The sequence below is a fragment of the Cinclus cinclus genome, chromosome 11, assembly GCF_963662255.1.
Source record: "Cinclus cinclus chromosome 11, bCinCin1.1, whole genome shotgun sequence".
NCBI classification, from domain to species: Eukaryota; Metazoa; Chordata; class Aves; order Passeriformes; family Cinclidae; genus Cinclus; species Cinclus cinclus.
The window spans coordinates 22,497,787-22,513,127 of NC_085056.1; the positions used below are offsets into that span (position 1 = coordinate 22,497,787).

A 15,341-nucleotide genomic window follows, 5' to 3' on the forward strand; every position below is an offset into this window, starting at 1 on the left:
CTGCACAGGAAATCTTCATTGTTCTGCAACCAGATTACATGATCTGCTCTGCAGAGCATCTTCTTCCTGAATTGAAGCATCCTGTACTTGTGCTGCATCATGGTGGTGTAAATGGACAGACCAAGTTACCTAGATAAGCTCTGCCTGCCCACCAAGATTCAAGCCATCTGATTTTGGGTTCTAAAAGGGTTTGCTGACATGTGCAGTTCCTTTCTCTTTTTGTTTTTGTTTAGTGTGCTCTGTTACTTGGAACCAAGACATCAGCTGGGAGTTGTCTCTTTCAGAGCTAGTCAGCAGGGACAGAATTTGTGCTGTCTGGAAGGCCTTGAAGGTCTGCACTGGGTCCCCTCAGCTCAAGGGACAGAACCCCACACCTGTGGGGAGCTGAGCAGTCCAAAGCTCAGCGCGGTGCTGGGGAAAAGAGGACACTCCGCTGCTCACATGGAGAGTGTCACAGCCACCAGGACCACATCCTGTCTCAAGTCCAGGCTATTCCCAGCTCTGCAGACACAAGGAGATCTCAGGACAAGGGGACATTGCTGGGTGTTCCCCACGAGGCACCTGGAGATGGGGATGGGAGTCCCTACTCACTTGACAAGACTCTGGCGCAGCTTTTTGTCAGGGAACCTGCTGTATGGGGGATGGGATGGGAGCTTTTCCTGCAGCTCCAGAGCAGCCTCCTCTATCAGCATCATCACCGTCTCTATCTGCAGCTCAGTGTTTGGCTGAGGAAAGGGAGGACAGTGCCTGGTTAGCAAAGGTCTTTCCCAACGTTGGCATCTGAGAAAGGATCCCACCCTGCTCCTGTGGACAGGGGGTGAGAGGTCCTCCTTCAAACCCTGCTCTTGTGGACAGGGGGTGAGGGGTCCTCCTGTCTGGCTGCTCAGTGTCGGTGACACCTCCTGCTCTCTTAGCCAGGACCTCATCTCCACAGCAGTTAACTCCAGCATCTTCACCTGCCCAGCCCCTGTTAGCAAAGTTTGCCTCATCTGGCCAGGCAGACAAACCAGGAACCTTCCAGAGCTCCAGAGACTTGCCTGCCCCCAGCCAGTACCAAGGCAGCTTGGACAAAAGCCGTCTTGAAAGGGAACTGGGACCAAGCTCATCTTGGAGGTGAGCACCACCAGCACAGTCCCAGGGCACAGTCAAGCAGCTGCTGTTCAGGCCTGCAGATCTAGCAGGGCTTGGGTTGGGACCAACAAACTCCCCAGCAATGACCTGCATCTCCTTCAAAGCACCATCAACTCCATCCCTTGAGCATGGCCTTCAGGATCTCTCCCTGGGGTAGCCAGGAATCTGGTGCAACCCCAGAAGAGAGCATGAGCAGAGTGGAAGCCCTAGGGGCAATGCTGTGGTGACACATGCTTGTAAGTGGGCAGGGAGGTCCCAGGTGCCATCAGGGCTCTGGTGGGCTGTAAGGGGCTCGGGTGCCATGGAGAGGGTGGCATGTGCCAAACGGGGCTGCAGCTGCTCTTACTACAGTGCCAAAGCCAGGTGCGTGGGGCTTCAGGTTCTGAGTCTTCAGGGTCTGAGTCTTTGGAGTCTGAAACTTCAAGGCCTTAGTCTTCAGACTCTGAGTCTTCTGAACAACTGATTTATTCCTCTGACTGTATTGTTGCAGGGGTTTTATGAGCTTCTCATATTTTTCATTTCCTGAAGGAAGAAAACGTCCACAAAGTGAAGTGTGAGCAATGTGCCAATCCCATTTAAGCTGGGAAGTCCCCACCTCTCAACACTGGTTTCTTCCAGAAAGAAATCCCTCCAGCCATCTATGGAAGGTGGATGCTGCTGTTCCTCTCTGAATCCTCATTGTATTTGCTCCCACCCATCAAGTTTGTCCATCCCCACAGAGGAGCATCTCATTGCCTGCAATGTCACGCAAATCCAACCCTGTCAGAAGCCCTGCCATCCTCTCTTACAGCTTTCCCAAGCCTTTCAGTCTAGCCATCATCCTTCAGGACCCTGCCAGATGTGCTGGCAAGCTCTGCAGGATGGCTTCTGGGACAAAGCCCACGCGGGATCCTCTGCTCAAGACTCATGAAGCAGTCAGAGGGCTTGAGTTGGTCTTGGAGTCCTGTAACCCTCAGGCTTGGTGGAGCTGTGCATGAGCTACCCTATGTGCATATGGTAGGAAACAAAACCAGAAGGACCCTTCCTAGGGGCAGACAGGCAGTGCCCACCTTTGATGTTCCAGGGCAGGTTCACACTGATCACAGGAAAGAATGCTTCTCCTTTCAGGCAGATATTTTCCGGGTCCAGGACACCCACTTTAAGCTGGAAAGTCCTGCTGAAGGCTCCTGGTACTCCTGGCATGTAAGAGAATTTCAGCACTTGCTTCTCACCAGGTGCAACGGAACCCTGCAGGGATGGGAGAGGAGGGAGGGAATGCATCAGAGTGTTTGATGGGGGGATGTCTCAGGGTGCAGACAGGCTGAGAAGACAGGTCCTCATCTGGAAGAAACCATCAGACCACATCACCTTCGTGATAAACGTATTACAGTCTTGGCTTTGGCGATTGTTAAAATAAATACTATGTGTTTCATAATGTTGACTTTTGTAAAAGAAGTTTCGCTAAAGTTTAGAGTTCTTTCAATGTGAATGTTATCTTGCATTGCAATACCAATGTTGGTGAAGAGTTGATGCAACATTAACATTTAACCAGTGGAGGAATGGAAACCTGTTGAATGTGCTGAAGAGTGACAAATGACCAGGACTAGGACAACTGCACGTGCTCCAAAAAGGTGGGACGGAGGAGGAACTATGTTAAAATATTTCAATACATATAACCATTTGTAAATACGTATGAGGCTGATGCAATACCCCGGGTATATAAGGGGTCTTGATGTGTGGTGTGGTGTGCCTCTGGCAGCAGCTACGCACCCAAGCCAAGCACCCAGTGCTGTTACTTTTGGTTTAATGACTTTGTCCCCTGTTGTCTCTTACTTAATTTTCTTTAAATTTTAACTGAGGAGTGGGCTTCACTTCTCACACCTTCTACATCCCTTGTGCCCCGAAGATCGAGCCTCCAGTCCTGGGGTGCAGTGTGTTTTCCCAAGGGCTCATAAGGCTGCAGCCTCAGCACAGCCTGATATGAGCACAGCTCTGCTGCCAATGGGGTTTGTCCTTCGCCAGCAAGAGCCCGCCTCAACAAAAAAAAAGGCTCTTTTGCTGCTGCTGTGGAAGAGAAATCCCTGCGCTCAGCAGGGCCAGCAGCTCCTCTCATCCCTTGTAGGAGACAGGCATGAAGAAATGGGAACGCCATCGGCTTCCTCCTCCCGCTGCAAGGAGGGACAAAGGCAGGAGTGCTGCTTCGGCTGGGAGACATCCAGGCAGGACTGAGAAGCTTGGACAGTGGTGGGATGCTGCTAATTTTTCTCCTTGCTCTTCCAGCCCTGCTGCTCCCTAGCTCCCTCACTGCCCCACAAAGCCGCTGCACAGCAGCAAAGCTGCAGGAGGCAGGGAGCAGCAAGCCTAGGAAGGGATATGGAAGTGCTGCTTAGCACTGGCAGCAGGGAGGCAGGGCCAAGGGCTATGTCCTGTGTGATCGCACAGCCTGGCTAAGGTGATCCTCAGCAATGCTCCAGTGCCAGCACAGCCTGAGATCTCAGCTGTCAGAGTCCCAGAGTGACTGTGAGGAAGCAGTTAAATTTTAATTTATGCCTCAATATGTAAAGAATAAAACCCCAAAGCCACAAACTCTTAAGGTGTCAGTTTACCTTTGAATATCAAGTGTTAATAAGCTCTTAATTAAAGTGCTAGTTTGCTGTTGAATGTTCAATGTGAAAAATCTAACACTTACCTTTAAAGTCTTTGTTTGCTATTGAATGTTAATGTTTAAATTCTAAAACTTACCTTTTGTTGTCATTGTTAAGTGTTAATATCCCTTGATAAGTTAAGAGGTGTTCTGCTGATCCTGTGTTTGTCTTCCTTCCCATCACCCACCCCATACCTGTACCCCCTTCTGTCGGGTATCACTTCCGCTGCTCCCAAGAGATTGTGTGCCCAAGCCTATATGCAAATTAGAGACATCCAGCATCTTATAGACCAAAAGACCCCCAAAGACAATGAGGAAGCGTAAAACTAAAGACTGAAAATAACAATCCTGAGCCGGCAAAACAATAAAGAACATCAAATCATCAGCCAGAGCTGGTTTCCATCTCGTCACATAACCTTAATAGCATCTGGCCAGAATAACAGCCCTAGACCACAAGCCAACAGGTGTATTCCTAGGGACTCTCCTGAGGATGGAAGCCCCAGCTCCGCCAAGAGACAAAGCTGTGCATTCTCGCCCTCAGCGTTGTCCAGAAGGAGCAGCAGCAGTGGTGTGCGTGACCCCTTGGGCTCCCCACCCAGAGCTGACCTTTAATAAAGGCCTTTAAAAAGGAGCTGGTCTCCTGGCCTTTTCAAACACAATATATGTTAAAAATCCACTTTCTGATACGGGGTGAAAAATTACTATGGGGGCTGTACATGTGCCGGGACCCTTAACACCCCCCACGTGGAAAGGAAGTTGCGAAGAGAAAATGCATGCAGGCTCCACCTCTGGGGGGCTGCGAGCAGACTCCAAAGCCCAGGAGAATTTTGCCTGTCTGACCAATAGTCTTCCTAAAAGGGCTGAATTACGGGAGGAATCTTCCCATATGAAAGCAGTCAACGCTGCCAGTTTTTCCCTGCCGTTTTTGGCTTTTTGTTGGGCTGGGAACAGCTGGAGGGTCCGGCTCCCGGCAGAGCCACTCCCCGCTCACCGCGGCACCCTGGTGCTCGGCTGTTTGCCCGCGGGCCAGCCGCGCCTGCTGCCGGCTGCGGGTGGTGGCCAGCACTGCGGCAGGCGTGCCCGCTCGGGGCGGCTGGCCGCACACAGCTCCATCTGCCGAGCGGCACACGGACAGAGCGCCCCAGGGTTACAGCAGCACCGCTCTGTGCCTGCCAACTGTTACTTTGCGTTTCTCACTTTCTCTCTCCGCTGTTTTATCCCCTTCTGGTTGGGACAACACCCTTTCTTCATCAAGAAACAGTTTTCTGATGTAATACTTGCTTTGTTCTCACTATGTTTTCATCTGAGAAATCTAGCAAGTAGAATTGTTCTCTATTCCCCTTACAGCAGCACAAGACAATAACTGTGAAGGGCAACCAGCCTGCTACTGGCACTGTACCACTTCAGCTCTGGAGAGGCAGAAGCAGGCAAGGAGAAACGCCCCTCCAGGCTGGGGTGAGAAGTGCCTCCCTCCCAGAGGCCTTTGCAGGCACATGTTAATATCTTGAGTTCTATTGGTTTGTACAGTTGTTCCACCCCTGTTCACCTTGGATGTACCCTTTCTGGAACGTTCTTCCTTTCCTTGATGCCCCTTGGCTATAGTTTGCCCTATTGCTCCAGCCCTGTTACCCTATTGGTTCCCCTGGTTGGCTGCCCCTCCTCTGCACTGCTTTTCCCTGTCCCTGTTGGACCTTGATCCTCAGACTGGCCTCTTTTGTCCCATATTTAACCCTGTGCCCTCAACCCAGTTTTGTCTTTGTCCCTGGATTCCCTTCAAGACCCAATAAACCTTCCCTCGGATTTCCATAGAAAGACCTGCCCTTTGCCTGTTTTGTCAGCAACTTTTTGTTTTTAGTAAGTGTGCTCCGGGCTCCAAAAGCACAGCTCGTTCTCAGAGGAACCCAGTGAAGTGCATCACTTCAGGAGACCAACAGACTTGTGCCTCCTCCCACTGGTGTGTGCCCTGTGACAGCAGAGCCACCCACCAGCCAAGGCCATGAGGGAGTCTGTCAGGAGAGCACTTGCTTCTCTGCACCCAGCAGAAACAGCAGAAATTACTTACAGCCCCCTCTCTCTAATGGCTGGGTTTGGGATTTTCCTCTCTGATTTTTTTCCCCCTTCCCCCTCTTCTTTTTCCCTTTAACACTCTCCTGGGCCACCAGACACAGGGCAGGGGTCAGTCACTTGTGGTACTTACAGTGGGGGGGATGACCAGAAACACGCCAGGCAGATGTTGCTCTGCAGTGCTAGGATTTAGCACCCAGTTGAATTCAGTGTTGCCAGTGTTCGCCAGGGTGACTGTGCTGTGACAAATTTCATTAAATATCTGGAGATGTTAGCATATACATATACTTTTAATAGTTAGTGGTAGTAATGCTAAGGCTGCAGTTTGTAGCTAGTGCAAGGTAGGCCCTGGGAACTAAGCCAGGGAATGTGCTGAGCTACAGAATAATGAGTTAAGGGCCAGTGGGGCGAAGAAGGACCAACTGGTTATTTATAGGAACAGTAGGGAATTTACTGATGAAGTACAATAAACAGGTGTGGGATTAATCTATAGTTCTAGTTTAGACAAGCATGTAGGATTTATAACCGTTAGAAAGGTATCTTATTGTCTTAACTTAGGCAGGCGTGCAAGAGTTATAACCTTTAGAAATGTTATCTCGAAAATGACTGCTGCCTTTGATGTGAAGTACGTGGACCATAGCATGTAGCCATGGTGAAGCAAGATTTGTAAAAGGGTATAAAACTGTGTAAGATTCACTAAGGGGTTGGGACTTTGACTTTGGACGCTAGTCCTCAGGTCCCCGGGCCCTGAATAAAGCACCGCACAAAACAACTTTGTTGATTTGTGTTTTACTCTTTGGGATCGGGCAGCAGTTTTTGGCGACCGCGGCAGGACTCCGGAGGTGGCTGGGGCGGTTCGCGAGCTGATCCACTCCACGCCGGCACCAGGTGATTCCTGGGGAGTCATCGACCCGCGCCCGACCCCGCGCCTGACGGACAACTGTAACAGGTAAGCCCGAAGGTGCTTTATTATTTGGTTTAGGTGCCTGCCTGATAAGTCGAGGCGGCGATCCTCGCAGGGTTGGGCAGAAGACGTCTCTGGTTGGTAAAGCCTAGGCGCCGACCGTTAGACGCGGCGAAAGCTGCGCAGGATCGGCACTTGCCCCTCGCGGCGTCGAGAAGTGGCAAGTTTGGTTGGTTATTGGTTTATTGGTTAATAATTTGATAATCACTGTCTGTTGGTTTGTTGGTTAAATAATTTGATAATTAGTGTCTGTTGGTTTATTGGTTAGTAATTTGATAATCACTGTCTGTTGGTTTGTTGGTTGATAATTTGATAATCAGTGTCTGTTAGTTTGTTGGTTGATGATTTGATAATCAGTGTCTGTTGGTTTGTTGGTTAATAATTCGATAATCAGTATCCGTTGGTTTATTGGTTAATAATTTGATAAATCAATATCTGTTGTAGCCGTGACTGTTGGAAGTGTGTTTGTGAGATAGTATTGTGTGATTGTGTTATTATGATGCCATTTAAAACGTTTAAAGCTTTGGTTCAATCTAATGAAAAGGTTCCGGAAAATACTCCGTTAGGATGTTTGTTGGGGCGTTGGAAAAGAGAAGGGTTCCATCAAGAGTTAAAAAGGGAAAGGATGATTGATTATTGTAATCATTGGTGGCCACAATATGATACTGGAAGTTCGGGGTGGCCCCTTAATGGGTCTATTGACCCTGGTGTGATATCCCCGTTAATGCAGTTTTTACGGGAAAATGAAAAATGGGATGAGATTCCTTATTTGGATTTGTTTTATACCCTAAAAGGCAAACCTGAATGGCAGAAAGAATGTGGTATTATGGTATTACAGGTAGAGGAACAAAATTGTCAAGGTTGTAGGCAAAGGAATAGGTGTAATGGTTGTTTGACAAAGCTGACAAGCCAGGAAGAGGACCTATCTTTGCTTGTAGCTCCTAGTGCCCCTCCTGCAGAATTAGCTTCGGAAGAGGAAGATAGTGATAAAGAAGAAAGAGAAATAATACAAACCCCAGAAATGGGGAAGGGCTCCCAGGAATCGATAATACCTTGTCCTGGGGAGCCATCTCCCGGTCATACCCGTAATATACCGAGAACCCCTATTGCAGAAAGAACTAGACAAGGGAGGAAAAATAGGGAAAAACCCCAACTGATAGCCCCTTTAAGGGAAGCTATGGGACCTCAGGGTGAGAAGGTGTTTATTAAAGTCCCGTTCTCACCTGGGGATCTGATAATTTGGAAACAAGCAGCAGGGTCATACCGGGAGGATCCGGACAAGGTTGCTCGAGTGGTAAAAATGATAATAAAAACACAAAATCCTGATTGGAATGATTTACAGGTGTTACTAGATACCTTGATGGATTCAACTGAGAAAGAGATGGTGTTACGGGCAATGACAGAACGAGCCAGGGAAATGTTGAGGGTACAAATGATGGATGGAACTCTAAATGACTTGGTCCCGAGAGAGGACCCCGGGTGGGATCCTAACACCAGTCGGGGTTGGAAAAGACTTCAAGTTTATCAAGAATTAATAATAGAAGGGATTAGAACGGGGATGCCAAAAACAATGAATTGGTCAAAACTGTATTCCATAAGACAGGATAAAAGTGAGTCCCCGTCAGCATTCCTGGAGCGGCTGAAGGAAACTGCACGCAGATTTACTAATTTAGAGGTTGACGGGGAGGCAGGGAAATTACAGTTGGCTTTGATTTTTATGGGGCAATCTCAGGATGATATTAGGAAAAAGCTGCAAAAGTTAGAAGGGGAGGACACTCGGAACCTAGAGAAAATGTTAGAAGTGGCATGGAAGGTATATAATAATAGAGAAAAAGAGACAGCAAAGAGACATCAGGCAAATATTTTAGCAGTATTGCAACACGCTACGGGAGGAAGCCCAAGAGGACGAGGACGGGGCCGGGGTGGTATGGGTCGAGGAAGGGGCATAATTCAGCAGAATTTGGGAAGGGGAGCAATGGGAGGATTGGGAAATCCCTTCGGGGGGCAAGGAAAATTGGGTCCTAATCAATGCGCCTTCTGCAGACAGTTAGGTCACTGGAAAAATGAATGTCCAGTCAAATGGGGAATGGGTAATGTGGGAAATGTAAATCCTATGGGAAATGCAGGAGCTACCACGGGGCCGGTAGATGTCGCTCAGGCATTTGTGTTAGGCAACTATCAAAATCAGAGCTGACTAGATCAGGATCTGAAGGTAGTATTGGAGGTAGGGGGACAAGAACGAGAATTTAGAGTTGATACGGGAGCAACACATTCGGTTTTGAATACAAAATTAGGGTTATTAAGTGATGCAAAAATTCAAGTAATAGGGGCAACTGGGCAAGTAGAAGAGAGGACATTTTTGCAGCCGTTAGACATAAAATTCGGGGGAAAAGAATTTGATCATCAATTCCTGTATATGCCTAATTGCCCAGAGTCACTGTTTGGAAGGGATCTGTTATCTCTTCTAAATGTGAGAATATTATTTGAAGGAGGACGAGTGAAATTAGAAATTCCTGATAAAGAAATATCTAGACTATTTGTGATTAAGGAGGTAGAGCCCACCCCAATTCCTGAAGAGGTTGAACAGGCAGTGGTACCTTGGGTTTGGGAAACCGGCACTCCAGGTAAGTCTAAGGCAGCTCAACCAGTAGTGGTTGAGCTAAAGGAGGGAGTCCAACCGGTAAGGATTAGACAATATCCGATTAAGTTAGAAGCTAGGAAAGGAGTAGCCCCCATGATTGCTCAATTCTTAATCCAAGGTATTTTGCAAGAATGTGAGTCAGAATTTAATACCCCAATTTTTCCAGTCCGAAAACCCAATGGTAAATATAGGTTAGTTCAGGATCTGAGAGCTATAAATAATATAACCAAGGATATCCACCCAGTGGTGGCAAACCCTTATACTTTGTTAACATCTGTGTCTGAAAGATTTCAATGGTTTACAGTAATTGATTTAAAAGATGCTTTCTTCTGCATCCCTCTGGCATTTGAAAGTAGGAAATATTTTGCATTCGAGTGGGAAGACCCTGACTCTGGCCGGAAGAAACAGCTTACTTGGACACGACTTCCGCAAGGATTCAAGAATTCCCCCACAATATTTGGGAACCAGTTAGCCAAGGAATTGGAGGAATGGAAAACAACACAGGTAAAAGAATCTCCCTTTTCTCATGTAATACTTCAATATGTAGATGACATTTTTCTGGCCACAGAAGAAAGGGACATTTGCCTAAATTTAACTATAAGCTTATTGAACATGCTAGGCCAGGCTGGATATCGGGTCTCGAAAGAAAAGGCCCAACTCATCCGGACAAGTGTGTTATATTTGGGCTGTGAAATAACACAAGGAGTAAGGCGATTAGGAGCAAATAGAATTGAAGCCATCTGCACCATACCTATTCCCCGAAATCATCAGGAACTAAGATCCTTTCTAGGAATGGTAGGATGGTGCCGGCTGTGGATACCGAATTTCGGACTCCTGGCCAAACCCTTATATGAGGCACTAAAAGAGACACAGTTACGGTGGGACAAGCCACAGCAGAATGCGTTCCAAGGGCTAAAGCAAGCACTAAAAGAAGCCCCGGCATTGGGACTACCTGATTTAACTAAGGACTTTCAATTATATGTAAATGAGAGACAGAGACTGGCTTTAGGAGTACTCACGCAAAAGTTGGGATCATGGAAGCGTCCGGTCGGCTATTTTTCGAAACAACTAGATGCAGTCAGCTCTGGATGGCCGTCCTGTTTGCGAGCCGTGGCAGCTACTGTACTATTGATTCAGGAATCAAGAAAATTGACTTTGGGTAAGAAAATAGAAGTGTTTGTGCCTCACATGGTGATAACAGTTCTGGAACAAAAAGGGGGGCATTGGCTGTCCTCCAGCAGAATGTTGCAATATCAAGCAATATTAAGGGAACAAGATGATGTAGAGCTAAAAGTAACTAACCATATCAATCCAGCAGAATTTCTCCGCAGTGAGCAGGAAGAAGGCGAATTGACCCACGATTGTGTGGAAGTCATTGAACAAGTCTTCGCTAGCCGCACTGACCTGAAAGACGTGCCATTGGAGTCTCCGGACTGGGAACTGTTTACAGATGGATCCAGTTTCGTCGAGAATGGGACCAGGTATGCGGGTTATGCGGTGGTAACGCTTCTCCAGGTCGTGGAAGCTAAAGCCCTCACCCCGGGAACATCAGCGCAGAAAGCAGAGATTGTGGCTTTGATTCGCGCCTTGGTTTTGAGTCAAGGAAAGAAGGTAAATATATGGACTGACTCTAAATATGCATTTGGAGTTCTGCATGTCCATGGGGCATTATGGAAAGAAAGAGGACTGTTAAGTTCTCAAGGGACATCTATAAAACATCGAAACGAAATCCTATCTCTTTTGGATGCTGTGCATAAACCAGCTGCAGTAGCAGTAATGCATGTGAGAGGACATCAGAAGGAAGAAGGAAAAATTTTCCAAGGAAATAATCTAGCAGATGCTACTGCTCGGAAAGTGGCACGTGAGGTTTGGACACAATTGGCATTGATTCCGACAAAGGTAAGCCCAGTCACTCCTCACCTAGAGCAGAAGCCCGATTACTCCTCAGAAGATGAAAGACTGGCCAGACTTGTGAATGCCCAGAAGAACGCACTAGGGTGGTATGTGACCGACATAGGGCAAGTATTAGTACCTGTCAAGATCATGAAAATAATTTTAGAAGCAGAACACAACAAATGCCACTGGGGGGCAGAGGTATTGGTTAAATTTTTAAAGAAAGAAATCATTTCTAACCAGATGTTGACTTTAGCTAAACGAGTTAATGCAATGTGCCCAGTCTGTATAAAGAACAATCCTGTAGTGAGGAAGCAGATTCAATTAGGAAAATTACAGGTAGGACCAGAGCCAGGTGATTATTGGCAAGTTGACTTTTCAGAGTTGCCCAGGGCTCAAGGGTACAGATACCTTCTGGTATATGTATGTACTTTTTCGGGATGGCCCGAGGCTTTTCCGTGCAGAACTAACCAGGCTAAGGAGGTGGTCAAAACCTTATTAAGGGAAATTATTCCTAGGTTTGGAGTACCCCTGGGAATTTCATCAGATAGGGGACCACATTTTGTGGCCGGAATAGTACAAAACATAGCACGAGTGCTCGATGTTAAATGGAATTTACATACCCCATGGAGACCTCAATCAAGTGGGCAGGTAGAAAGAATGAATCAGACATTGAAAGGTCAGATTAAGAAAATCTGTCAAGAAGCTAAGATTCAATGGCCGCAAGCATTACCATTGGCTTTGTTAAGAATCAGGATTAAACCCAGGGAAAAGGTAGGAGTAAGTCCATATGAAATACTATATGGCAGACCATATCATGCAACAACATTAAAAGGTGATCCTCACGTGGTTGGGGACCAAATGCTCTTTAACTATGTTCTATCTCTTAACAAGACTCTTACAGCTTTGAGAGGTGCTTTGCAGTGGAATCGCCCTCTGCCGCTGGAAAATCCAGTCCATGACATCCAACCAGGAGACCGGGTGTATGTAAAGAACTGGAGCACGGACCCCTTGAAGGAATCATGGGAGGGTCCACGTCAGGTGATTATGACAACCTTCACGGCGGCAAAAGTCGAGGGCATCAACAACTGGATCCACTACACCCGGATCAAGAAAGTCCCTACTCATTGGGAAGTGCAGTCACTGTCTTCCACCAAGATGGTTATTCGAGCCAAACCCACCGACCCAAGGCCTACATCTTAATCATTGGACTGATCATGTCATGTCAAGTAACTTTAACTCATGAATCTGTTGTGATTACTGTTCTAGAGCCGGTGACTATGGCGGTTGAAGGAATGAATGTAAATCTGACTTGTTCATTCACCAATGACCAGGGAGCTGGATCCGAAGAAGTCAATGTAAGATGGAAAAAGGATATGGATTGGGTAGACACAGGTATTGTCACAACTTGGGATATGAAAACACAAATGGGAAACACTACCCTACAATTGATAAATGTAACTTCGGGATCTGAAGACAAGTATTTATGTGGAGTCTGGATCAGAGATAGTTTCGACTACGGTAACTTGAAATTACGGGTAATGTCATTATTAGGGGATGGTACCAAGAAGGGGGATGTTGAGGTCATTCCAACCTCAACCTATGTAGACATGTGGGACAGTCCTCCTTTGCGAATGAATTGTACTTTCCGATTGAAAAATGAGTGTGAATATGGGATACAAGTTAAGTGGTGGAGGGAAAATTCTCAGGGAATGTGGAATCAAATTAGCGAAGGAGTTAGCTGGTGGTCCGAAGGAACCGTGGGAGGAGGATGGTTAAATATTACTGATCTGAAGATTGGGAAATTCGGAAGTAGATACTTGTGTATAGTCTCATGTGGAGAAATGGGTGACTTTGGAATACGAAACGTCAGGGCTTGGTCGCATTTGAGAGGTGGAATCACTGGCCAACGTGGGGTCTATAGTGGGCGGGGACATGCAATAACTGCAGTTTATCTTAATAGCATCAGAGGAACTCACAGAAGAACTCGAGCCATAGATGTAACATTTCCCCGTAGTCAGGAACAGGAAAATTTGATAGTAGGATTAATTCGGGACTTTGGTAAAGTGCAGAATGTTTCCTCGATTACAGCCTGTTTACCTTTGCCACAGGCAGCCGGGGAGCCGATACCGTGGGGAATCATCCCAGTAAAAACTTTACCCAGGGCATTCGTGGATTTTACTTGGAGTTGTAAATTGATACCAAAGGAGTATGTAGAAAAGAAGGAAGGATGCCAATTAATTAGGAATATGTTGGAAAAAGATTGCCAGCAAATGCCAGGCTACTATGCGTGGGTTAGTAAAATGAACAAATGTATTGTGGAAGGACCAATAAGGGAACCCTGTAATAAGGTTTGGATGCAGGTAAAACGCACAAGAAATGAAGAAGTATGTCAAAACATTACGCAATCACAGTCTTTAGAAGACGATTGGGGAGCAATTTGGGGACCAAGTTTATTAGAGACATATAGTTACCTAGGAACTGTGAATTGGTGCATTGAATGGACAGGAAATAAGAACCAGACCTATACTAGAGTATTAACAACAGAGACAGCTCAGAGGACATCAACTGGGACAACAGAGACATGGAATTGTTCACGAGTTATTACTTGTGATACTCCAGAAGCAGAAATAGGTTTGGTACCAGTAAGAGTGTTACTCAAGTGGGGATGTGAATGTAGAGGGTACAATCATACAATTAGGGGAGAGATGGCCGGTAACAAACAAGTAGATTGCAAAACTACCACTATCAGAAGCCCTGGTAACTTGGTCTGGGTAATGGGACATGGGAAATGGACCACTCATATACCGATCGATGGGATGGTAACTCAAATAACTTTAGGAGTTCCTACCTTATGTCCATTCTGGAAACAATCTAAACTTAATGAACAAGAAATACAGGCCAGGCAAAGGAGAGACATAGGAGATGACATTATTGAAGAAAATGAGTGGCATGAACCGTCAGGGGGAGTAAAATTCGGATGGGCACTAGAATCTTTATTTGCACCTATCTCCACATATCGAAATAGGGAAATGTTGTATAGACTCCTGGGACAGACCGAAAGATTAGCAGCAGCCACCAAGAAGGGATTTAAAGATTTAAATTCACAATTACAGGCAACCACTCGGATGACATTGCAAAACCGGATGGCATTAGATATGCTGTTACTAAGAGAGCATGGAGTTTGTGGATATCTGCATGGGAAGACAGATCATTGCTGTATTCATATCCCAAATGTGACAAAGGAAGTAGAAAAAGATATAGATCAATTGGAGAATATTGAATCTAAAACTAGGGAAATAGCAAAAGATGCGGAATATAACTGGATTGGAGCAATATTCAGCTCTCTAGGGATCCAGGTCTCTGGTTGGATATCCTCAATTGTTCAATATGCAATAATATTGTTGATATTAATTGGAGTTGTGTATGGAGTTTACAGATGTCTTCTAGGAGTAATCACCAGAGAAGGAATTCATACCCGGAGAATAATGAAGGCTATGACCAGGAACAGACAACCGGCTGGGAACACACCGCCTCCTTCGTGCTTAGAGACGGTTACATGAAGAATGGAGGGAAGAAGTTGAGCATCCTTGCAGAAGATTGAAGGATGCTCAAAAGGGGGGAGTTGTTAGCATATACATATACTTTTAATAGTTAGTGGTAGTAATGCTAAGGCTGCAGTTTGTAGCTAGTGCAAGGTAGGCCCTGGGAACTAAGCCAGGGAATGTGCTGAGCTACAGAATAATGAGTTAAGGGCCAGTGGGGCGAAGAAGGACCAACTGGTTATTTATAGGAACAGTAGGGAATTTACTGATGAAGTACAATAAACAGGTGTGGGATTAATCTATAGTTCTAGTTTAGACAAGCATGTAGGATTTATAACCGTTAGAAAGGTATCTTATTGTCTTAACTTAGGCAGGCGTGCAAGAGTTATAACCTTTAGAAATGTTATCTCGAAAATGACTGCTGCCTTTGATGTGAAGTACGTGGACCATAGCATGTAGCCATGGTGAAGCAAGATTTGT

General features: G+C 46.3%; 1 protein-coding gene across 1 annotated transcript in view; it reads right to left on the reverse strand.

Annotated features, from left to right (window-relative positions):
• LOC134048164 (hydrocephalus-inducing protein homolog) overlaps window positions 1-15,341 on the reverse strand; it is an 82,161-nt gene that overhangs the window by 27,505 nt on the left and 39,315 nt on the right. Inside the window, exons 27-30 of the mRNA XM_062499764.1 lie at window positions 5,952-6,080; window positions 2,181-2,358; window positions 1,478-1,653; window positions 592-725 (exon numbers count right to left, since the gene is read on the reverse strand). Coding sequence (XP_062355748.1) covers window positions 592-725; window positions 1,478-1,653; window positions 2,181-2,358; window positions 5,952-6,080 — 617 coding nt within the window. The remainder of the gene's footprint in view (window positions 1-591; window positions 726-1,477; window positions 1,654-2,180; window positions 2,359-5,951; window positions 6,081-15,341) is intronic.